At 36.7% G+C, this 25,354-nt stretch overlaps 1 protein-coding gene across 3 annotated transcripts in view; it reads right to left on the bottom strand.

The window, feature by feature from the left end:
* The window catches only part of LOC117234333, a 113,512-nt gene that overhangs the window by 15,332 nt on the left and 72,826 nt on the right, over positions 1-25,354 (bottom strand). For 2 of the 3 annotated variants that reach the window (XM_033495431.1, XM_033495432.1), the window contains exon 2: positions 5,529-5,770. In XM_033495431.1, coding sequence (XP_033351322.1) covers positions 5,529-5,561 — 33 coding nt within the window. In that variant the 5' untranslated portion in view covers positions 5,562-5,770. Of the gene's footprint in view, positions 1-5,528; positions 5,771-25,354 lie in introns of those variants that run through there. The other variant, XR_004493501.1, reaches the window with a different exon arrangement.

The following is a 25,354-nucleotide window of genomic DNA, read 5'->3' as shown; positions in this document are numbered from 1 at the left end:
AATGCACAAAGTGTTACGTTTCATGTTCCTAAAATTATCGTATTAAAATACAATTACTCCAATGTATTTTTATTTATCATGATTTAGGAATAATTATCATTTCATAACAGGACACCTGCAAAGTCTTATAAAATTTTTCAAATACACACGTAATACGTCGATAAGCACATCGATCAGTCATTCATATAATGCCCAACGTATCCTTCTCAGGTCGATAAGCAATAAATATAGATTTGCCTATAAACAGCCTTACATCACGCTCCAAGATCTTCCACTCACAACCTGAATCTCCCAATCACCTAATCCCCTGGAGAAAAGCTAAGAAAACCAGAAAAATCTCGATTTGCTAGGTTGCTCAACAACGAGCCTGCGCTTAACAACTCTTATCACTGGAACGCCAGGTCCGTGTTTACTCGTCTCGCTTCGAGCGTCCGCAGGAGAGTTTTAACCGCCGTGGCAAGCAAAATAATCCTGAATCCTGATAATGATACACGAGGGACAAGCCGAATGATACACGACGAGTGAAATATAGCGTTTTATGTAATTTATCGCGCGATTACGGATGAATCGCCGATGTCTGCATTTTTTTTTCCTTTTTTTCTTTTCTCTTTCTTTTTTCTTAGTGAAACCGTGATAAACCTAGAAAATCATCGAAGAGAGACCGTGACCGAGGCTGGCAGTGCACATGGGGGATGAACAGGTAACGGTAGCGGTTACAAGCAGCGGACAGGCTGTCGTCCGACTCTCGCGTTAAGAGAATTATTTATTGGGGCCATTGGCGCCGACGAAACGATTAGCATACTAATGTCCTCGACGATTTTCCTTGCGTCGTTCGCAAGCCGATCCTACCTCTCGTCCGCGACAGTGTTAATCTGCCATTATTAAATTATTTGCGTTACAGGGGGCGCGCCGTGGCCGCGGCGCACCGGCGATTATCATTTATCAATATCATGGGACAACATCGCGATGGTGATATTAATCGGCTAGGGATATTCGTACGTCAGCACGTAATGTCGCCCAGATAAAACTGGTATGCGATATCGGCCGTTGCCTTTAATAGGGATAGCGATCGCGCGAGCCGCGAAATGATTGGGATCGAGGTGCGCTTCCGGTCAGAAATTGATCGAAGGAAACTCGATGACGCCTCGCGTAGCGGTATAGAATAGATTAATTCCAGGTGCGAAAGAGGAAGCTTTAAACCTAATTAGCTGGTAGAAATCGCGATTATACATATGGTAATGGGATTCGTCTGGTTCATATCGGGGTTATGATTACAGTGGTGTGGATCGAAGGAAGAGGAAACTTTCAGTTCGATCGTAAATAGTGGTTTATCGATTGTTAGTTTTAATGATAGGTTGTTGAATATTTTAATAGGAAATACGTATAAAGTTTGGCTGATGGACTATGAATTTTACGGTGTTTGGTAATATAAACTGAAATGATTATATCAAAGAAGTATTAAGATTTAATAACGTTTATATATAGATATCTTTGTGGATTATTTATAAGAAAGGAGGCTGATAAGAAAATTACTTAAGATACCAAACAGTATCGAATTAGCCAATTAAGAATTCAACTCAAACAACGAGATTCGTCAAACAGAAGTACTTGAATTTACTACAAGATGAAAGGAATTTTCTCCATCAATAACGTGATAACGCTTCCAAGAACTGATATATAATCGTTTCTTTCGAGACAAAGAATGGATAGCGGCACGAAATAGAAAGAAACTAATTAAATAAACCGCTTAAATCACCTCCCACGAGTATAACATGTATACATAGCAACGCGAAAACTCACGAGTATCTGAGCATGTCTAACTTCCGCATTCTTTACCACAATTACCTCCACGAAACAGGAGTAGGCAAATTCGCAGCGGCAAGTAATAAATCAAATCTCTTTAAAACCAGAGGATCGTGATTCCTCGCGAAATCTTCAGATGCAAAGTCTAACGAGCAGGAATTTATGTTGGAGCATGGTATATTTACAGTTGGCTGAAAGATTTTTGGGGGATTAAACGTCCCTTTACCATACGTGATAAATTCTAAAAGATAAAAATATAAAACATACATATGTTTAGAAGGAATTCCAATAGTTTCCAAGCGTATTGTAATTATATGCTATTCGTTACGTCGATGACAAGAATTCTCCATGCGCTCAAATCATAGTGGATGGTTCAATGATTGTAAGATAATTTGCCATAGATTTCTTCAGTTTTTAGGATTTCTTATTAGAATAAACGTCTTTGATTTTATTCTTACGATTTGTTAAATTAAATATTCAATGAGCGTAACATGAAAATATCGATATTTTTTCCAATAAATTCAATGTATACTAAAGTTATCAATGACTAAAGTACAAAGAAATCTTGCACCAAAGAAATCAGAATGAAAGATAAGGGGAGAGATAAAGAAAGGAAGATCCGCTTCGTCTATACACGAACAACCATACAAATCTTCAAAAATGTATTGTCGTAAATCTACTTCAGTAATTCTAATACTATTCGATATCGAGTCATCTGGTTTTAGGGACTTCTGATTATAGAACGAACGCCAGACCGGCGCCGATTCCCGCCATTGTCGCATTGCTCGTAATGCGTTTTAATATTATGATCTACGCGTCGAGACTAGCGAATCGCCTTGGAAATCTCGCGGTGAAAGGCAGTATTATTAATTTGCACCGACGGTAATCGATCTTCGCCGCAAAAATCAATGCGTTCCCGATATTCTCGCAACGCCGCCGACCGAATAACCGTGTCATTAAAACAGCTCACGAACACCTCGAGTCCAGTGTAACGTGTCTCGAGCCGTAAGAAACAGTATATCTCCTGTAATCTCGTTAAAATCTCGGGCCGTGGAATGCGAAAAGAATAGCGAATTATATCACGCAGGTGCCAGAGTATTGTAAATTTTTCCACGATGAGGGTGAATAACTGAGGTATCGAACACGCTATTCATATCATTAAACGTGGGTCGACAGACGATGATTGAAGTTATGGTTTAATTTAACACACACTGGAATTTATAGTGGGACAACGACATTTTCTGGTTATTTATTACATGTAGTAGTATTCGATATTGTAACATTACGATTTTTAGAGCATGGCAGTATACGTATGTACGGAAGGCGAATATCTATTTTCGTCGTAAAACATTAATTGTAATCGTTAAACCTAGTATTATTAGATGCACATCGAAGCTTGATAGTTCAGGTCGTAAAAGACCAACTCATGGCGGGCTGACATAAATTTCTACATCTTATTACTTCCAACATATTTTGTTCAAAGGTATTATGTTTATTGAATCAAGACACTGAATGTTTATAATTATTCAAAGCCACGAAGAAACTGCTTTGCACACTGGCTATAAAAACCTGTAATAGAGGACAGAGTGCAACAAAGTTGACGTTGATTTATCAGGTACTAAACTTCGTATTGCTTTATTTATCATCTGAGCCGGATTATTTCCTAACGCTCGTGAAAGAATAGTGAAAAAGAAAGACACGTCGCCGACGATGAACGGAAGAACGCGTGGGTTGGAAATTTTTGGTCATTAGAAAAACCTAATCGTTGGTTGGCTTGACCACAGGGATTTATGTCCGAAAATTATAGTAAAATAAACCGACGACGCCCAGCAGTGAGCTAAAAGGAACGATGAGTGAGAGAAGAAGGATGAGCCGGCGTTAGGATATGATTGTAAAATTTTATAATCCTGCGAACAACGAATCTTGATATTCATTCGGATCATGGAATATATTTCAACCGTGCAATTCTTGATCTTGTGGGCTGAATGTCGTCGAAAGTACGTGAGAATAGTACGGTAATTACACCCACTCTCCATGGGCGATGATTTAAATCCGGATAGTTATCACGGTTATCGTTTGTGTTGGCATTCGAGTTGTACGGCTCTAACATGCGCGCAACATTACTTATTGTAGCGGTAAGCCAGATTTATGCAAATGTTATTTTAACACCTGCTAGCCAAATAAACGTGGCACTGTTTTGCCAATAAAACTATGAAACATTCTTGTATCAACAACGTGTGGCAAAAGCGATTTAGGGGTGCTTTCGAGCTACATCTGTTATTTGATATAAAAAGAACAGGGAAAGTCTAATTCATAGACTTTAACCATAGTTTAGCCTGCTTCTTAATATACGTAGATGTTAAATCGTAGTTCGTAATTTTTCTTTACGTTTGTTACGGACGAAGTTTACTTAAATTTTATCGCCGTCAAAAGCTATAAAAAAAAAAGAAAATAGATAATGAAATGAAGAGTACTACTACGTTTTTAATGAGGAATATTGGAATTTAAGTAATTGTTCCAAAATAAAAAAATCCTGATAATTTTCATATTAAGAAATTTGTAAACTTTTCAATCCTATTTAATCTCATATTAGGTACATATATCGGATCGTTCGATATATTCTTTTCAATAATTTACCTTAAAATTGAGGTTTCTATACAGCATAGATCACCTAACTTGATCTATTTTACGTACCTCCTTTATTTTTTATGATAGCAAAAGGTATCAGAGGAAGAGAATATTCGATTCGAAGAGGCAAATGTGGTGATAGGCAACAAATTTTCTCAGCGACACTTTTTTCGAGATTTCAAAGACATCGAAGTATTTTTAAATGGGACTACACATTTTCATTGCAACAGTCTTATAGTTTATAAAAAAAACAAATTCAATGATGTACAATACGTTGATCCTCGCGTATTTTTCGACGAGAAAATCGCGTTTGTATGGAGAGAAGGTAAAGGTAAGATTTGTATGTTTCAGTGGAAAATATTTATTTCAAAAGGTGTTCAAAATTAATTTTAATACGCTTTTGGAGACGACAAATGAATGATTTCTCTACATTTTTAAGTACTTATAATAATAATTGATGCACATCCGTATAGAACCCTTTCTCGCATGTTTTCTGGTGTTGTGCGAGTATCGTTGTGAACTTTATTTTTTAATTAAACGCTACAGGAAGGAATCAAGTGGCGTAAGACCTGACGATCGAGCTGGCCATCAAATTCTTGCACCACGTTCCATTCAACGATCGGGAAACATTCTGCTTCTAAGCATCAGGAACAATTACACAACACACTGTTTCAATGAAATTGAGATTCCTTCGTTTACCGTCGCCGAACGAGTATTGAAATTAATGATTTTCTCGTCGACACATTGCACATCGTTGAATCTCGAAAAAAGTGCCCTCGAGAAAATTGTTTTGCCCGTCACTACATTTGCCCCTTTGAACCGAATATTCTCTTCCTCTGAAATTGTCCCCTATCATAAAAAATAAATAAGACATTTAAGATGGTCAAGTTAGGTGAAATACCCTGTATATGTATTCTGCTATAAATAAAACAAACGTCATTTTCGTATACTTTTTTCAACTCACGCAACAAAACCGAATCGGTCACGCAAAAATGACAATACAGTTCTCAAATATTAAATATATCGATCATAGCGAAGAATGGACCGCGAAGAAGTGATATCTATCGCGTTGAAAGGTTTGAAAACGGCAAACTCACCGCGACGAGGGTGCTGAGAGCTTCAATTCGCATAGTAGCTGGCCAGGCCAGCGGGGAGGCCGTAGGTTGCAAGCTGTTGTGGGCCGATCACGTGTGTCGATCCCCGATTATTGGCCGACGATCTTTTGTATTCGATTTCACTCGGTTCGGAAAGTATCCGGCAGGTGATCCGATTCTCCCGGTTCTACGTCGATTTCTCGCGATCCGTGATGCCGATCCGATGACATGGCTCCTGCGCCGATCTGTAAAAAAAAGAGAACTATAATCAGTAAAAATTAAAACATAAATAAATGATATAAATATATAATTAAAATGTATTATACGTAATACACCTAATAGCAGTATGATTAACGTATAAATTAATTAGCAATAATTAATTGAAAATTACGATTCCTCTCTCTTTCTTTCTCTCTCGTTTTCTTTAGTTCTTTTATTACCAGATATACATACACAGTCACATAAATGCAAAAAGAAGAAAACAAGAAAGCAGAAAATTGCAATAACCTATATTATGTAAAAAAGATAACAGAAAATAATAAATGACGTACGAAAAAAAAAAGAAAACAAAGAAGAAAACGATAAACAAGATTAATGGTTAGAAACCCAACAACCGTACAACTCAGCCCGGTCGATCAAGATTTAATCTTGGTAATGAAAAATTGACTTAAGGTATTATGTTTCTCTTCTTCGTTTCTATTTATAACGAGAGAGCCCGTAATAGAGGAATTTCTAATAAAGTCTTATCGATACCTCCGTCGATGATTAATTTAACACCTCAGTAGCACATCATCAATTAACGTCTATCCACAGGAACTTTCGTTTGAAAACGTGTTAGTTTACGTATCACGGTGAAAACAGTTCGATTTTACGTGTATACGTTTCCAAAGAAAAATATACCTTGTACGATACATGTCACTTATGATATCATAAACTCGCACCGCAACTTAATTTTACTTCAGTTGAATACAATTGTAGCAGAGCGAGCAACCTGTCACGAAGCTTATATTTATTGCGCGAGATGGAGCACAACGAAAATAATGAACTTTATTTCGATTATTTGAGAATATATTTCACTGGATGACTGAAAACGGCGTATCACAAATAGCAGAGTACAGTGTTAATATCTGGGAGAAGACACGATCGCGCGACGCGGAACGTTGCGCTAGACTGGATCGATCTTTAAGATTTGTCGATAAAAGTAACGAGGCCAAGTTAAACGCCGGCGTTTCGGTTAAAAGAAGACAACCACGTTTCGCGTCACACGGACGAGCACGATAACGTTGTTAACCGATATCTTATCTTGACGTGTTTCCGATAGATACCAATTACGTTCATGTCAGACATGCACTGACCTATCGAAGTGATGCATTCAAACTCGAGCGTTGCACGTGTGGCATTCTCCTTCGAACATGGTTCTCGACTTTATTTTTACCAATTTTCCGCGTGATTTAACGACAGTAAATATTTTACTTCGTTAACTAAAAATTACAAACGCTAACTAAACTAAAATCCCCAAAACTAAACCAACGAGTTTATGTCGCGATATTATGTACATGATTATATATATGATAAAATGGAAAAGCTTTCAAGGATAACTAAACAGGTAAAATCAGAGAATATAAAAATCCGAATCTAAACATTGAACCTACGCTTTCCGGTCACGATCAAATAAATAAATTACATGAAAATGTCTTGAAAGCCGTTCATAGCTAAAAATATCTATCGCTAATTTATTCTGTCAGATTTACTCGCAGTAGACAATTTTTTAAACGTCTATAGGCATATATTAATATCGATCTTCTATCGATAATCTATAATATTTGTTTAACTATATAGTAGCTTTTAATATTTTTCACATTACTCTGCCAAATTTGAGGATAATTTTTGAAATATTTAATCCTCCGATTTCCAAACCACGATATTTTATTTTTATCGGAAACTTTCTATTGAAAATCATAATTTCTTACTGGAAAGATTGAAAAACAAGCGAAACCAAAGACTCTACTGGCGCTGCTATGAATTGACACAGTGAGTAGAATTATCAATTTGCAATTTGAATGCGTACGGGAGTTAGAGAGTTAGACAGCAGTAAGACACGAAAAGAAATTCGATGGATTTTCACCTGAAAGTAGGGTGAAACGAGCAGTCGTTGTCGGTTTTTAGATCGCGAAACTGTCCGTGATTTCTTGAAACCGGCGCGATTGACAGGCATAGCTATAGCATGGCGGTATTACAGATCCAGCAAACGCTCACCGCTCTCAGGATCATTCGTTATATGAGTTAATGACTCTCGAGAAATCATCGATTGGTCCGTCCTGAAGCCGCGACGCCTTTCACACCGTGTAAACACGCCTTCTCACGTAATGTAATGGACGAGAGTTACATTTCGAACGGTAAACGGGGTGGCAAGCGATTTTCCACGGTTTCACGCGCGCGATCTATCAAATACTCGTTTAAATGTATTTTCGAGCATTTCTACCTCGTAGAACTTGAATTTGTCCATTTGTAATCTGTAATTTGTAATACAGTGTGATACGCCGCTATTCGAAAATCTTAAGACAAATCAATGTATTTTAAAAACGAGTCTTTCAGGAACCAAGTTGATTGTATGCATTTTTTTAAAGTTTCATAATTTATTACATCAAATACAGAAGCTTCGTTAAAACAAAATGAGAAGAAATTTTCAGCGAGAATGCAATTGTTTCATTATAGGCGTTTACCTCATAAGCGTTTCGATTAATTTTTTACATATTAATTTAAACGGCGAAGAAGTAACGGCGCGACTTTATTAATTGCGGAAGGAGGGAGGCTAAAATATTTCTGATGAGAAAAGGAAGATTTATGGTGTCCTATTACACAGTCTCGCGGAACCAGTTTGGCTTCGTGACAAAAAGTCCACGCGACTCCGACGACCGAAGCAAGAAGCGCACACACCTGAGTGTACAATATAAAATATTGTGTAGGTGGTTAAATTACGGAAACCTGTTGCACTGAATTATTAATTTTCCAATTTATTAGGCGAATGTATTAGCGAGTCAATGGCATCGGTGAAGTGATTTATAAATCAATTACTATAAATTATTTCATTTAAAAAAATGAGGTGAATAAATGTCTTTTTTAAAATACAATTGTCATTCCTATACTATAAAATTATGCAGTATAATGATATAATAATTGTAGCCTGTCAAGTGTACTCAAATTTCCAATTCTGTCGGTATTTTAAGATCGCTTCTTTTTTTTTTTTTTTTTTTAATTAATGAAATGATTGCAACAGTCAAACGAGACTATAAACAGGGAAAGGTCTTCACGATTTTTAAATATCATCGTGAACACGAAACGGCTCGGTTAAAATGCCGACTGCTTTGCATCGTAACTGCGTCGTGTTTTCTTTACGATCGTAAAGCTTATTCCATGCAAATCACTCTCGATCTGATTGCATCTACTTTTAAACAGCGATCCGAGAACAGTCTTATCGTGGATCGTCTCTATTGCCAAACACTTGTGAAATCGATCGAACGGCAATTAAAAGAACAGGAAACAGAGGAATGTCGGTCAAAAATTCTTACTAAATAGTAGAGAACGCTTGTCGGTAAAAGTAGTAAGTAATTAGAGTGAATTAACTGCTCGTTTTCTATTTCAAATGACATTCATGATATTTATCAAGTATTGCATAATAAATATTTATCATTAATGGACACTAAATATTGGGTTGTTTTGCAACATACATAAATTAATCCTGTTTTCGTACATGTATTGTACAAGAAGCATTTATGACACAACCAAATACTCGGTATATAATTTAAATGTTACACAAACATTTCTTTAAAACATACGTTTTTCCCACTTTCTCAAATAATGTAATTTATTTCACCAGTAACCTCACTTCTCTAAATACAAACCATTCGTGAGCGTATCTTACAGGATCGATTTTGCTTGACAAACTCTATCAAACGTATTCAAAGATTCCAAAATATGCACTCATCTACATAATCGCAAGATCCATCAACAGATCTTACGAAACCATTATCACGGTCTCCGTCACCGAGAAACCAACTCACCAACAGATTCTACGAATCAGCCTGTTTATCATCATTCAGTCGAATCCTCTTTTCGCTAGTAGCTCAAGAACTCATAGGAAGTTCGATGAAATCGAGGGGGCGTTCACCGGTTTGATGAAAGTCCGGCTACCGCGTAATCGTAAGCGGATTAGGAATATCATTTCGGATTATCGCCGCCACGTTGGAAATTTGGATTATAATTTCGGATTATCGGTGTGCTCACTCGAGCATTGAAAAAAACGTGTGTTATGACGCACGTTGTAATAATATCGATACTCATGTTACGGCAGACCTTCGATTACTTAAACCTTTCGTAGAACAAGCGGTTTCATATCATAGGAATCCAATCGTTTCCCTATGATTTATCATCATTTTATATAATTGTTCGCATTTAGAAAAACGGATTCGATCAACGGGAATTCATTTAAATGGATATTACAATAAAACTTCATTTATCGAGGAACGATATCATACGTAGTGGTCATATGTGGAATTCATAGGATTTTATAGCTGGAGTTTGTATAACAGTAAAAGGTCAGACAATAGTATGGAATAAATTCACTGATTCGCTATTTAAGATTTCTCGTTCATATAATAGAAGTTCGCGTTTGGGTAAACCCACTCGATCATAAAAATTCATTTCACACATTCGATACAAATACGACTCTCGTTTTAACGAGCAAATTTTGAATTCCACATTTTTGTGACTTTTTAAAAGTAAGTGCATGTATAGGTCTATCATGAGAATCTAAGGCGTATTAAGAATAGAAAAAGTACATAAGAATGAAATAAAAAAAAAAGATATATACTGACTCTGATCCGTGTCTTGCGTATCCAACGTGTTAACCAGTCACTAACCAAAATCTTTTTCAAATAAATTAAATATAAAACTAAATTCTACTACACTTCAGCCTGAAATATTCATCGAAATCCACGTCCATCGTTTCGCTACTCGTATGACCACAGCATATAATAACATCACCGGTCATTTATAGCTGCTCCTCTTACGAAATCGTTGATAACGTACAGGTATTCGGCGACAGACGGTGTCGGAATCTCTTATCTAGGTCTTTTCACCGGTGATGATCGAATTACCGTTTAGCTGGGAGAATTCGGCATACTTGCCCTCGTTTCCTCTTGCACTGACATTTCGAACGTCGCTTGCATCATCGCGACTTATCAGCGATGCACGTCGACGTGGATGGCTAATCGGATGTAGACTTGGCGGCACGTCACGAACACCTTGCTCCGAACGTCACGAACACCTTCCTGCGTTATCCTGACTCACGAAACCGCGAACACGTGTCCGCCGATTCGACACGCTGTGCGGTGAATTAATTCGTTTTTGCATGAGCCTACCTTGATTGGTAAATGCCGGTAACATCGTGTAAAGATACGCATCGAAATTCCAACGTAAAAGTATTACAAATGTTGTTATACAGTTTCCTCTTTGAGAAGGTTGTATAGTTTGGAAGAGGATACTAGATAATTTTTATAGTATGTTTTAATATAATCTTCTTAGAGAGGAATATTTGAAACACGCGAAACTTTAATTGATCAACTCTATAAATTAATAGTCTGGTTTCTCAAGAATTATATGCTAAAATTCAGATATTTTTAATAATTTGCTCGTTGAGTGGTCCATTCTTGATCGATCGTTCATCACAGGGGTAGAAATTCTCGAAACGAATAAGGAAGTAGAGATAAGTAAAAAAAAAGGATGAAGCTATCATAGTCGATAGGGAATATAACAAACGAAGAAGTAAATCAAATTTTCTATTTTACCGTTATTGTACCAATTTATCGTGTGATTAACCGTTAAGTTAGCTCTTCTGGCTTTATACGAAGAAACGTAGAAATAGGGACAACGCTGAATACGAGAAGTAAAGCTACGCAGAGTTTCTTTTTATTATCTAGGAGAATATATCGAAGTGAGCATTTAGAAGATTCGTTAGGAGCAATGAATCGTCTATCCTTAGAAATATCGGCTCTAGGAACAAGCACATGATTCATCGGGAAAGATAAACCGAGGAATTCCGCGTCGTAAAGCATTTCGTCATAAGTGCGGAGGCAGGAAGCGAGCTTTTGGTAGAAAGTGAAACTGATCACGAAACCGTATCACGATGTGCATGAAAAATATCCACCTACGATCGAAAATCGAGGAACTTTCTCCTGGAACAACCCTTTGTGTAGAATATATACGAACTCGATTTCGACGTACGATAACGATACAGTAATCTGGCTTTTACTTTTGCGACACGCGTCGTAGATGAATAATTTACAATCTTCCTATTGAATCTTAAAAAATCCCCTCTGTCCTACTCGAACGACTTTTTACATACGCGAATCAAAATAATTGTAATTTACGGTATCGCGAAGAAATCAAACGATCTTGCTTCGAAGTGTCCTCGTAAAACGACGGAAAAATTGCAAAACGCTCAGGCAGATCGTGCTTTAATTGAAATGTTATTTATGAATAATGGACAAGTTGTGACGTTTGGTATCGCCTCGGTCCGCGTATTCGACTCGAATGCAAATGGCACGCTATTACTGTACATTATCGGGGAGGCATAGTGAAATATCGATTGGCGAATATTACGGATCGATCGACGGTGATCAGGTCGTGTTGTTCGATCACGGACCGGATAGAAAGGCTGCACTTTAATTGCCAGTCGAGAACGATTTAAACTTGTACAAGAAACTTTATAGTTCGACGAGTTTCGTCGGGATTACAAGTAAATTGCATCTCGTAATGATAATAATCTCTCCATTATTCTTTTTATTTTTTTTTTAGGTTTCCTGATAGTATTCAATGTTATGTAATTACTCATTTTAGTTGTGCAATAACGATCATTATTATCGTCATTACATAGCTAAATGAAGGTATAGAGGGTCGCATGAACGTATGTGTGGTCACAGATCATTGATCGATGAAGATAATTCGGTTTGACATACAAATTGTCTTTCATCGGCGACATTGATAGCGTATGACAGATAAGAAGCTATTAAAATGTTACACACAATGGAACGCGATCCAATCGTGGCTCGCGATTCAAGTTTACGTATGGAGAAAAATTTATATTTTATATTGTCGTTCATGATTTATATGATCTAGAAGCAGTTAGTCGCACTAGATAGCTTTCCTATTAAAACACAGTCACTGGATCTAATTATAACTTAGTGCATAGTGTAGCAGATCGCTACATAATAACAAATATCGAAAAATGTAGTCAATCTTGTTTGCATAGAATTCTATATCATTAGTTAATCATTGGAGATCTAATCGCACGATGAAATTCAATTTAACATATCAGATACGATTGCATACAGCTAGATCGCGTATCGAACGACATCAATCCACACTATTTTATCAGAAAGAATGAATCGAAAAGATTTTAATTGGAATAAGGTTCAAGAGATCCTATCATAGACTCCCAATTGTAATATCTTACGGATCTTCCGCACAACCAAGATTATATCGTACTGAATTGTACATTGACAAAGTACATAGCGGTAAATGTAAATCTAGACCTTGACGCTTGGATCTAGACCATCTGAATTCAAATTCCGATGCAAACCAAATTTTGAATTTAATTCCCGAGTGTCATGAACCGAAATTAAAGAGCCAAGAAACAGAAATCTCAGCTATGAACGAACATCGAAATTGGATGGATTCCAGCAATAAATTCAAGTCTAAATTCTGATCTGAGAATCAGAACCTAAGTGTTGACGATGATTCCAATTTTAAAGCTAAATTTCTGACTTAAATTTCAACTACCAGTTCAGTCGAGAATCCAACTCGCGCATAACGCACAGATATTAACATTCGGTATAATAAACTCAGATCTGAAACTCAAGTTTCGATCACGAACTCGATCTCGAATACAAAATCTGGATCTGAAAAACAAATCGAATTGCAAATCTAAATTGAAGATTCAAAATTCCAAAGTAGGACATTAACCTTAACCCGTGGAATTCAAATCCAGATGATAGCATAATTGACATGTTAATCATCTATGATTGTAAGTTCAATTTATTGTTACGGCTATGAACGTCGTGTCAATGTTCAATCGAGTTTCTCAAATTCCGAGAATGATTAATCAAATTCGAGAAAGTCAAGCAACATTAGATTGCGTTTAATACGGTCTAACGAAGTCTACTAATTTTTTATCGTGTTGTATAATGTTTGATAAAGTCCGTAACGCTTCGAGCGAATATGATTTATGAAATCAATGGACTCCAATCGACTATTGTGACGTTCAATAGATCCTAGTGATGCTCGATAGGGTACAATGGATTGTAATTTGATTATTTTCAATAAAGTCTGATAGAGTCTAGTAACAATAGATTCTACAGTCGTCTGGTCAGATCTGATAAGTCTGGTTACAGAAAATTCAATTGCATAGGACAAAGTTCGATTATATTTTTCTAATTTCGATGATATCATATACAATTGTATGTTTATACTTCACAGAGGAAATATCTGATCACCTCTCACACCAATTCAAATATGAATCTTAGATCGAATTTGGTCGTATTGAGATAAATGATAAATTCATCACACAAGTTGCTATATACATAGAACTCGGATAAATAATTAAGTTTCGGTTTTAGTTGTTCTAATTGTTTAAAAGAATAAGGAACGATCGATCGAGGTATATCTAAAGTGATTGGTAACTTTGAGAATGTCTCCGAGAATAAATTCTTCGTGCAATAGACATTATTATGAAATATCGATAAATGAAGATTCGCGATAGGATGTCGATATTTAGCAGAAAGGAAACTGATAGACGCCTTGCTTTGAATCATATACCAACAAGATCTTACTGATTTCCGATAATATCGATGAGTACGTATATTACTTGCAGTTATCCAGTGCGATAGCACTGGCGCCTCATAATCTCGTAACTATGTATGATTACTTCATCACTTTTTATTTATACCTTTTGAAAGTACCACGTTTTTTGGTCTTATTTTTTATTTAGACGTTTGGATCTTCACTTCGAATTATCTTGCTATACGTTGCACGTTACACGCCATCCAATAATAAATTATCATATAATCGAAGATCACAGGAGGACAAACATTTCTCATATTTTACAGTGTTTTATATTATCAATTTTCTTATCTTTGTTTCGTCTTGAATTACGATTGTCATAACGTTCTACGATCGGGTTCATTATAAAACTTCGTAGATATTTTCGTAATGAAAATATTTCAATAAGTTTCGCAAGATTTGTACCTTTGTATTTAAAAAGTCTTCTTTCCAATTCTGTAAGTATATTAACCATCAAATAACATTTAAATTTACATTACAATTAGAATATCAAGAAAAATGAATTCATACGTGTTTGCCTTGTGATTCTGAATTACAATACATGTGCATATTAGAAGTTATAATTATAGCTTAATTACATACTTCGTTATGTAATAAACAAGCTTGTTAATGAATGCCAGGAATTATTAATTAAAATATATGCACTATTTTTACTGGCACTTCCACGAAACATAAATTCTACTGTAACAAAAGGAAACGGATGATTAATACCTAATTCCTTATCGCGAAACATCAATGATAACGAAAACACATAAAAGCATGCCTCTTTCAATATATTAAACAATGATCAAATCGGATATTAACGATACTATTTTAGCACTTCGATAACGCGATAAATCCTTTGTACATAGGATTCATTTAATGCCAAGAACTAATGCACATTGGCGTTCGTTCTTTGTAGCAAGAGAGAAAAGAAAAAGCTGGTTTCGTGTAGATCAGTCTAGAATGCAAGATATAGTTTCAGATTATGATAAAGATCCGAGTGAAACACGCGATTACCTTTTTTACAAGGGTGATCCACGCGAAGTAGGGTGAAAGTAGAATTATATGAATCAGAAGGATATTTCAAACAAGCTAAGTATTATAATTTGCCTCGTAAAGTTCGCCAAATTTGCTTATGAACGATTTTTAAGCGATTTACGTTCAAAAATGGACTATTTAACTGGTTATTGGTGGTGTGATAGAAAGCGAAATATATTTTATAGATTGGCAGCTTGATGGGCATCATTTTTCTCGAAATACGTAACTTTCACTCATCGAGGTGAAAGAAGTTGTTCGTTCGTCAAATATTAATATCCCCATTCGAAATTATAATAATATAATTCAGTGGCCTGTGTACAATTTTGTTGTTCATTTTATTAGTTCTCGTAAAATGCTTCCTTGCTGATTCAAGAAACCTAAAGTACGCGATACTTTCTCGTTCTTTCGTCGTTATAGCAAAGACCAATGGTATTTCATAATATGCAACAAGTTTGATTATTCTACACACAGTTCAAGATTGAATTTCAAGATGTCGAAACTTAACCGACTCAAATAACCCTAGCTTGTTATATTCAATTTTCTTCCTTCGTAATCATTTAACAACCCAAGAAAAAACTACAGAGAACATTTGAAAAACTAAGAAAGGCAAAGAATACCAACAGTTCGTTTATGCGGTAGACCCTACAGATTGCAAATTCCTGAAATAATAGCGAAGAACGTCGCTTAACCCGAAGCTGAATGCGTGTTCGTTGTTATAAATATCCTTGTCAGAGTGGAAAACCATTGACAGAATGGCTGCAAGAATCCAACAGTTGCGTCGTGACGATTTTACGATCCCCTTGACGTCGCAATTACTCCTGGTTAGACGACGCGTCTTAATGACCGTGCAACCATTCATTTACGTCGTCGCTTACGGTGTTCGGTAACGAGGAAGCATAGTAAAACAAACAGCGTTCGGACGATTGGCGTGGATTTTACGCGCGGAAACGTTGTTGGCGAGGTTTCCTGTCCATCTCGCTATCTGTCTGCGTTCCAAACACCGTTGCGTATATAGCAACTAGGGTAACGTTACAAAATGTGATTCATAGTTTCTGCTTGTCACCAAGCAACCTACAATTTCATACTCGCGAGTCTTTCCACCGATAACGAGCTGCTAATTCATTCTTGTTTCCTCGTTTTCCTCTTTTCATAGCGTGCGTTTCAATGGCCGTAGATTTTATGGAATAATCACCGAGACGAATAAAGGCTACTCCTACCCAATGATCGTGTATCAAGGAAGAACTAGTCGAATGGATTTTTCTAATGAGTCGAGAAACGCATAGCAAATATAAGCTAAAAGTATTTATCAGTATCGATAAATAAGCACGGGACGCGTTGAGATTATTCGATAAACGATTTCTCTTTCTTCGTCCCCCGGCATTTCCTCGTCTTTATCCTTCGCCGCCTTTTTTCCATTGATTTCCTCGTTTTCTTTCTCTTTCAATATTCCAATCGATTTGGTACAATTTACATAAAGTAACGATTAATGCACAAGCTCGAGATCGGTAAGACGAGCCGAACCTGATTCGATCTACGTATTATAAACTCTCCTACGCGCTGCCCTCGAGGGGACATCGATGCCTCGAACGAGGTTACATCGAGAAGTAACATTACTCCCCTTCTTGTAAATTATACCGTAACACCTGGATACCTTGGATGCTCGAAGAAGTTGTCCCATTACCAGCCATTGCCGACTTCTTCCACTGCTCCTGTACAGTCGAAGAAACGGTAATATGCACAAGGTGCTTGGCGGACCACGCGCTTCTTTGCTACGAGTCGGGAAGCGAATATATAATCGACAGTCCGTAGAAAACGATTCGTAAGTTTCTTCGTTTCTTTCTAATTTCTTATATCGGAGATTCTGCAATTCTGCAATTAACTTGACAACTCCTTTGTTATCGCGATAACTGGAAGAAAACTTCCAGTTCGTTGCTATACTGTAATTCGAATTGCTATATCGCTCCATGCTTCAAACTCTTTCCCTTCAAGAGACTGACACGCAAACTCAAGCGAACCTAAATTTCTCCTGAATTCTACAGAAACAAAATCTATCAGACTCTCTGATTTCTATTTCTCAATAACTTCAGGAATCTAATTGTAGATGTGATGTAAAACAATTAAAGTCTAACTAAACAGTGGAATTAAATCAAGTATTACATATTGTAACATACATACAAATATTTGTCACGGTTTATGATGCGATGCCATTCATCTTTATCTTTTGCTGAGCTCTGGAGAAATGACAAAATCCCGGATCTTGTGTAACAAATATAAATTTACGATCTAATTGTAAAATCTTTCATAAGAAAGAAGTTCACGTAGTTGCGGTATATTTTGCCAACGTCAACGAACAAATTTACCTTTTCCGAAAGAAGATGAAACCATCATAAACCGCGAAATAGAGCGTGAATCGGATTCAGGCCGCTAATCGCGTCCCGCGATTTTTCATCGTGCGGCTTTCGCGATTCTGGAAGCAAGGGTCAAGTGCTCGACGCACTTAATCAACTGCATAAGAACCAGTGGTAACCGTTTGACAACTACCGGGTGTAAAACGCCCACGAGTAGCTGTAGAGCAAGAGCAACGTGTCCGAGGCTAATCGTCAAATCCGTTAGACGTCGTATCACTCATGACTCGCGCACAACGACGTGATTCTCGCCCATACTTTAATAATGACTTCCTTAACCCTGGTCGTCGCGTGATTTATACGCGATTGCTCAGACACGCCTCGCAAGACCAGCTTCTCCAAAGTGATCCCTCGACAATCGCGCATTTTTCCAGCCGTCGAAGCGAGGCTGTACGGCAATTTGCGGACGTTGGCTATTAGGGCTTGTAACGTGAGCGATTTGACGTCTTAGCATGCGAGGAAACCCCACAGAGAAAGCACGCAACAGGGGGGTAGACGAGCTTAATTGAAAAACTTCGTTCGCCAGTGGCACCCTGGAAATTTATCCGTGAAGAAAGTTGCGATCAGAGTTTTGACTAATTAAGCTGTCCAAGCCATTTCTAGTATTTTTTCCTCTTAGGTTTATTAATAGTTACCGGTGCGAAGGAGTAATAGATAATGTATGTAATGGAAAATAACGGGACAGAAAAATAATAGATATAATTAAATGACGAGGATCTGTGGAAAAGTGGTATATAATACAGTGAGTATATGTAGCTTCTTGCAAAAACCAATATTATTTGTAATGAGATTACATTGTTATAGCTTTCTCATTTTTTCATTGTTACTACTTTAAAAATTACACGTACTCTTTTTTAAGTGATTAGTCCATGTTATTATTATTACCATTATTATTACCATGGCCACTACTAGAAACGGTTAATGAATTTCTACCTTTCTATGATTGCCTGTAGCGATGTATTTTAATGTTCGAAAGCATACAGATTTTTCTATGAAATTACTCAAATTAAAGATTTCGTTACACGCACCACTTTCTCTCCGAGCTCTATAAATAATTTATCAATCAAAGATATGGATAAGTTCCTTGGCTAAAACTGACGGAAGTAGAAAACGAGTGAAATCCTATTAACGTTAGAAAGTATCGAAGCTACGGCTACGATTAATTAATTAATTTACAAGGAACACGCTTTAACTCTTTAATTCCAGAGATTGATATGCGTATATCAAATAAGTCGATATAGCATTCGTCGAGTCTAATAAGAGTCAATTTAACATCAACCAAGTGCTTGCCAATTTAGTACCCGTTTCACGATCCCTTGATCCGCTTTGCAACGTACTACGTACGAAAGCAATTTTCCAGCTTGTTTTACTACCCGTCGAAATCGTTTCTTCCACATAGGATTTCACTGCCTTCACGCTCGGACATTGTAAACCGACCGCATAAAAGATGTTCATTCTACTTCTACTAATCCTTTCTACGAAACAACTCTGATCCATACAGAATAAACGACAAAGGAAAGAAGAGGAACTCTCGCGACGTGTTACTTAAATCGTTAAAATAAATATACCTCACGCTTCGGCGTGCAGCATTATACCGAGGATTAAGATCATAAAATGCAATCAAGGTTCGTAGGGAGAAGCGTAATTTACAATTTTACGCGAGTATGACGTACGAATAGACGGCGCAGTTATACCAATACAGTTATATCGACTGCGTGTATCGTTAAATAAAGAAGAAAGGAAAGAAAAGATGGTTCTCGATGGAGCGACGAGGGTGAGAACTCATTCATGACGTTGTTTGTGAATGGTACGCGAGATCGACGCATCGGTGAGCGAAGGCACACAGGAGAGAGAGAGAAAGAAGACTGGTTCCAAAACCAGTCGCCAATTAAAGCGACACAGGCTAAGAAACACGATGGACCAACTTTATTACGCATTAACCCATTCTAATAATTTTTTTCGCCACGAAAACCTGAAATTCGTGTTCGTTGCATCGTTTCGTCCTGGTGATTGCACGGTGACCTCGATATTTTCGAACATGGCTATTTCGTAGTGTTTTCTATGTGTGGACGAACAGGTACACGTTTTGATGGGACGATAATTTAATCGCGAATCCAGTCGGAGAGAGAACGAAGAAGGATAAAGTGAGATCTTTTTTGAATAGATTTATACGATAAGCGATTAACTCTTTAGTTGTAACTTTTTTCATTTTGCTACGGTTCCTGGATAGTTTTCGATTGAAATATCTTTTTATCTTGGAATTTATTTCTCGCTTTGAGAACTTACGCACGTGTTACATCCAGTTCTCCCTACGAATCCTTGTCTTTTATCTATGTGTTTTTTAATTTTCTCCAAAATTTGTTATCATCGAACAAAAGATTTCTATCGTTCGACGACGAATCTAACATATCAGAACTAACACCCTGTAACAAGGTTCTTGAAATCTTTTTCGTTTAACAGATAAATATATTTTATGTAATTTTTTAAGATCCCTCGATCTTGAAAAAGATAGGAAGAATACCTATTTTTTCTTTCTTACAATTACGATACAATTACAAAGTCTCTTGAAATAATAAAAATCTGATTAAATTGATTAGAATCCAAAGATCGTAGCAAGCTCGAATCACAATTACTATTAATACAAAGCAGTTACAAATATAAACTCAAATACCTGGTACAATTAATTGACGAGTAATAGCACAACGCATATTGATACTCCGTCCTAAACGAGTGTTCGTTTACCAAACTCCTACCTGTGCTTTTTCCGATTCCATAAGTCAATTAAAATGAAAAGAGGATAAACGATGCATCGTTAGAAATGATACTACCTGAATTCATCATCTATGCGATTATCATAGTCGAACACGCGTGTAAGAGAACTTTTCCGGCAGATACACGAGTTTTCAATATTCATTCGTTCGTGAAGATTGATTAAGTAAGTGGAAGTACTGGTTGAGACGTTCGACGCGATCAGCCAGGACAATTTCAACATTTTATGCACGCGCCAGCTGGGAAATGATTAATTGGTCGATACGAAATACAAGCGAACGCTACGAGCATGAGCAATTGCTCGGAAGATATTTAGCGGAATCAATAAAGCTATCGAGGATCATGAATAGCGAAATACAAAAGAAGTACCATAAGTTATGCAGATATATTAATATTGAATTGGAAATAAATATAATTTAATAGCTTTTATACTTTTCTTTCTTGGTTCTCTTTTTCTTTCGTAGTTACACCGCTATGAGAATTTCCTATATTCGTTTCACAACGTTTTATTCTATTGATTCGAGAAAGATAAATAATTAGATACACGAAAAGCAACATGGATTATTCAGATATTTCAGTGTTAATTTAGAAATATAGTACGCTACTAGAACAATTGATGGATCGTTCACCGTATTTTGATTTGAATGGGAGTAGTATGAACTGTTGAAATAACAAATTTTAATTTCAAATGTTACCCTACTGACATTAGCCACAATAAACGTTCTAGTGTCAGTCAGCTCATTATCTTCGATCACACCGTAAACTCGGTATCGGATAATCAACTCTTCTAACTAGTAAAACTATATATATTTTTAACTGATAAATCTATACGTATTTAAAATTCACATCTCTCACAGAATAAATACCAATACTGCAATTTTGCAGAAACATTGAAACAGAACTTTAATGATATCAAACTTGCATTTATGAAATTTAACATAAACTCTTCAATACCCACGACAAGCCAAAATACAAAAACCGAACAAGGCAGATAAAAGCAGGAAAATCTCTCGCGTTTTTTTTCCGCGGTTGCGGTGAAAAATATTTCTCAAGAATACAAAGGAAATAAAAATAGGCAGCGCGGTTTTCGTTAAACAAAACCAGCCACTTGCAGAACGCAAGTTCGCGACTAAAATACTAGACCATAAAACACTGTATAAAAATTAACATAAACTTTCCAAGGTTTAGAAAAACCATAGAATAAAGATACAGAGAAGAATTAAAAAATAAGAGAAAAATTTATGTACAGTAAAATCGTATAATACTTCACGTAGCTATCGGACGTGAAATGCATATATCGTCCAAAAACTTTCTCCCATCTTATACCAATTACGTTAAAAAGAAATTTTTTTTAAATAAAAAGAAACAAAACATAACAGGCCAGCACCCTTTGCGTGAAACGAAAGCAAGCACACGCGTTCGCGACCACCGTGACCACATGAATCATTCGGCTGCAATTCGCTTTCCTGTCGCAGGCCCGAGAGTGCAAAATCAACGAGAGAACTGACGGGGCAACGTGTACTTGCGGGTGGGTAGCCGGCGAGAAAAGAAACACATCTCAATGCGTGTTTTCGCCCACGTCATCCCCGCCGTTTATATTTCTCTAGCAAGATTCGTGGTGCGCTTTGGCGAAGCGGTAATCGCGCGCGCGCACACATTAATGTCTTACTCCTACGAACACGGCACGGTGAATAAGCGAATGAATTGCCTTCATTACCACGATATATGCGGCGCCGCGAATCGTAGAAATCGAGGTAGCCACATCCGCGAGACCGTGGATTTGTTTAATAATAATGAACCGTAAGGACAATACGACACCATTGTAATTAATCACCGCTCGTTGGTATCTTGTTTCATATTCTGAGAAAAAGACTCATGACTTTAGAAATCATACTTAACCTTGGCAAATTCTTTCAATTTTTATGGGAACTTCTCGTTCTTGGTTTAACAAATGGTACGTGTTTTAACGTTTTCAGAAAAACTTCGACGCTGCTTTTGGCGTTTACAGGAATGAAATATCTGGTATCTTTTAAACGATATTTGCCACAATGTAAAAAAGATAAGAATTTTGTTTTTGGTTTTTGAACAAATTCGGTGGATAGCGATATTGAAATTTGTACAAGCAACGTTTTATCGATCTAAAGAATTTTGACCACAGATAAATGTACACGTAGTTGGGACAAATAAGTAGTTGTAACGTAATAAACGATCGCATATTCGACTTAAATTTCAAACACGAAAAGGCATTATTTAAAAGAAAAGTGCGCTCGAGAATATCTGGGTTACGTAAATAAATCTTTGTTACCACACATTTTACACGATCACAATCAATTACCGATATCATGAAATGCATTCCTTGCACAAGTGCAACTCAAACGAAACCCGAATATCGTATACAACCGATTCAATAGGAAACTGACGTTCTGTCGGCGAGGAGCCAACCTGTCGGAGTTGGCTCGCGCAGAAATCGTTCAGCAAGAAAATGAAGATTGACGTTCACGTTGTCTGAAAAAAAGAAAAAAACAAACGGAGACATCGACTTCGTGAAAGTTGGTGCACGTTGCAAACAATGCTTTAACCGCTGAACGTTGTCGTTTCTCAAGGGAAGAGAACAGAACGATGTAAATCTTCGAACCGCGAAATGCGTTAAAACAAGCCACCCCCGCGACATTTACAGGTAAAACGGAACTACAGCGTTGAGAAACCGCAACCAGGACATTTACAGTCGTTTAAATATTTTTTTCGACATTTCGAAGACAATGTTTCGACCACGTTGAACGTGCTATTGTTTAGCCAACATGAGGCGATAAATTGGTATGTAAATTTTAGAAACTCGATCGTTGATCTCGATAAGGCTTCCGTGTAGCATTGGTTTAGATCAGTTTTGTAAAATGGCAACGTCAAACATTTTGTCTGTGGAAATAGTATTCAAGTACTTTTAATTTTAAATCTTGCTTTAACAAGAAATGAAGTATGAAATATATTTTTTTAAATCATGTGTAAGGAGTTCAATAAAAAATTGAATTAGCATAAAGACGACGACCATTAAGCAATTCCACAACTTTGATTTTAAACGAGGATATTTGTAAAACGAACAACGATGATTGACAGTTGGTAATGAAATATAAATTTATTAAAAGCATCATAACGATAAATATGAAAATTAGTGTAGTTTTATACGATGTTTCCAGTTGCTTCGTATGAATATATAATGAATACACACTTCTATAAAAATATTGAAAACATCCATATCTTAACAATGTTTCGTGTTGTCTCATTGAAATCGAATTTAAATTCATGAAGCGAAACCGCGTAAAATTTAAAATTAAAATGAATAAAACGATTACAAAACGGTGACAATGTGCAAAAAAGATAACGTATTATGTGATTTTAAATTTCGGGCATCATATGCAATTGTATACAAAAAGCTGATTATTCGCCATTCTGATACAAACGAGTTTGACGCAAGAAACTGGCACTTAATCTGTTAACCGAAGAGGAATTTAATGCTTCCATTGAGTTCCTAATCTCTTTGACATAATAATCTTTGTATTTATAAATCTTCTATGTTGTAATATTTTCTTTCGTTTTCATTAAAGCTAAACATCATATTTACGTATACAAAAATTACTTTTATTCCTTAAATTCTTCCTTTCAATTATTTGTAACTCTTAATTTCGTGATTATAGAAATTTCTAGTTAAAGTAATAACCCAGTTAACAGGTTAAAACATCCACATGAACCTCGTTTTCTGACAACAGCCAACATCAATTTCCATCAACAGGTTTCTCTCGCGTCACAGCTGATCCATAATCACGATCCCACACAAGGTTAGCGTAACTTTCAAAATTATTAAGCAAACATTCGATGTTCGCCGGTTATCATTACACGTGATTGCCTCGGGAAAAAAGAAAAGCCTGGCTCGCTGAATTACATCGAATTTGCATACAGTTTTAATCGTCCTTTACGACCAATTATCGTCTAACATGCTATCGATGCATTTAAAATGATGCAGAAAGGGGGAGAGAACGCGTTCGCAAAACGCAACTTTCCAACCGATTGTCATTAGTTCACGGTGGTCCCGCGGGATAAAAAGGTGCACGGGGGAACTTACTTCGTGTTCCATGAGCGGCGTGCTTTCTTCGCTGGGTTGGTATATTAGCATAAACGCAGCCGTTAAATCCGGATTCAAGGTTAACGGCACGTGAAACTCGGCCACCAGCAATGCGGCAGGTAGAGCCACGCCGAAAACGAGACGAGAGAATCCAACGAAAGAAAGAAGAAAGCCAGGCATCTCTGATTAAACACCGCTTTCCTCGCTACATCATTTGGTAATCCCTAAATCTTGTTTTCTGAAATTTTCGACCAACTTATCTCCTATGGAGATGAGATACGAGAGATTTTTGCTGTAGATTGCCAAGAATACGTTCGGGTTTCAACTGTTGGAATCCAGATTTGTTAAAAATTGAAACGCAGACATAAGCAATATTTGATATTGTTTGTGGATTTTATAATTTATCGTTCGTATGATTTTTATGTGAGCGTGCGTTTGTTCATACATAATTAAATAGTTTGTATATATAATCGCACGTAGCATGAATTATGATACAAAACAGTCGAGTTTTTTGCTATATATATTAAAACGAATCTCGTTTCGAAGGAATAAACTGATTCGGAAAATTGGACATATCTGACAAAGTTTAGAAGAGATCGAGGTACAACGTAGTTTACTAAACT

The sequence above is a fragment of the Bombus vosnesenskii genome, unplaced genomic scaffold, assembly GCF_011952255.1.
Source record: "Bombus vosnesenskii isolate JDL3184/JDL3185 unplaced genomic scaffold, Bvos_JDL3184-5_v1.1 scf7180000013304, whole genome shotgun sequence".
Taxonomy (NCBI): domain Eukaryota; kingdom Metazoa; phylum Arthropoda; class Insecta; order Hymenoptera; family Apidae; genus Bombus; species Bombus vosnesenskii.
This window is presented reverse-complemented; position numbering and strand designations above follow the sequence as displayed.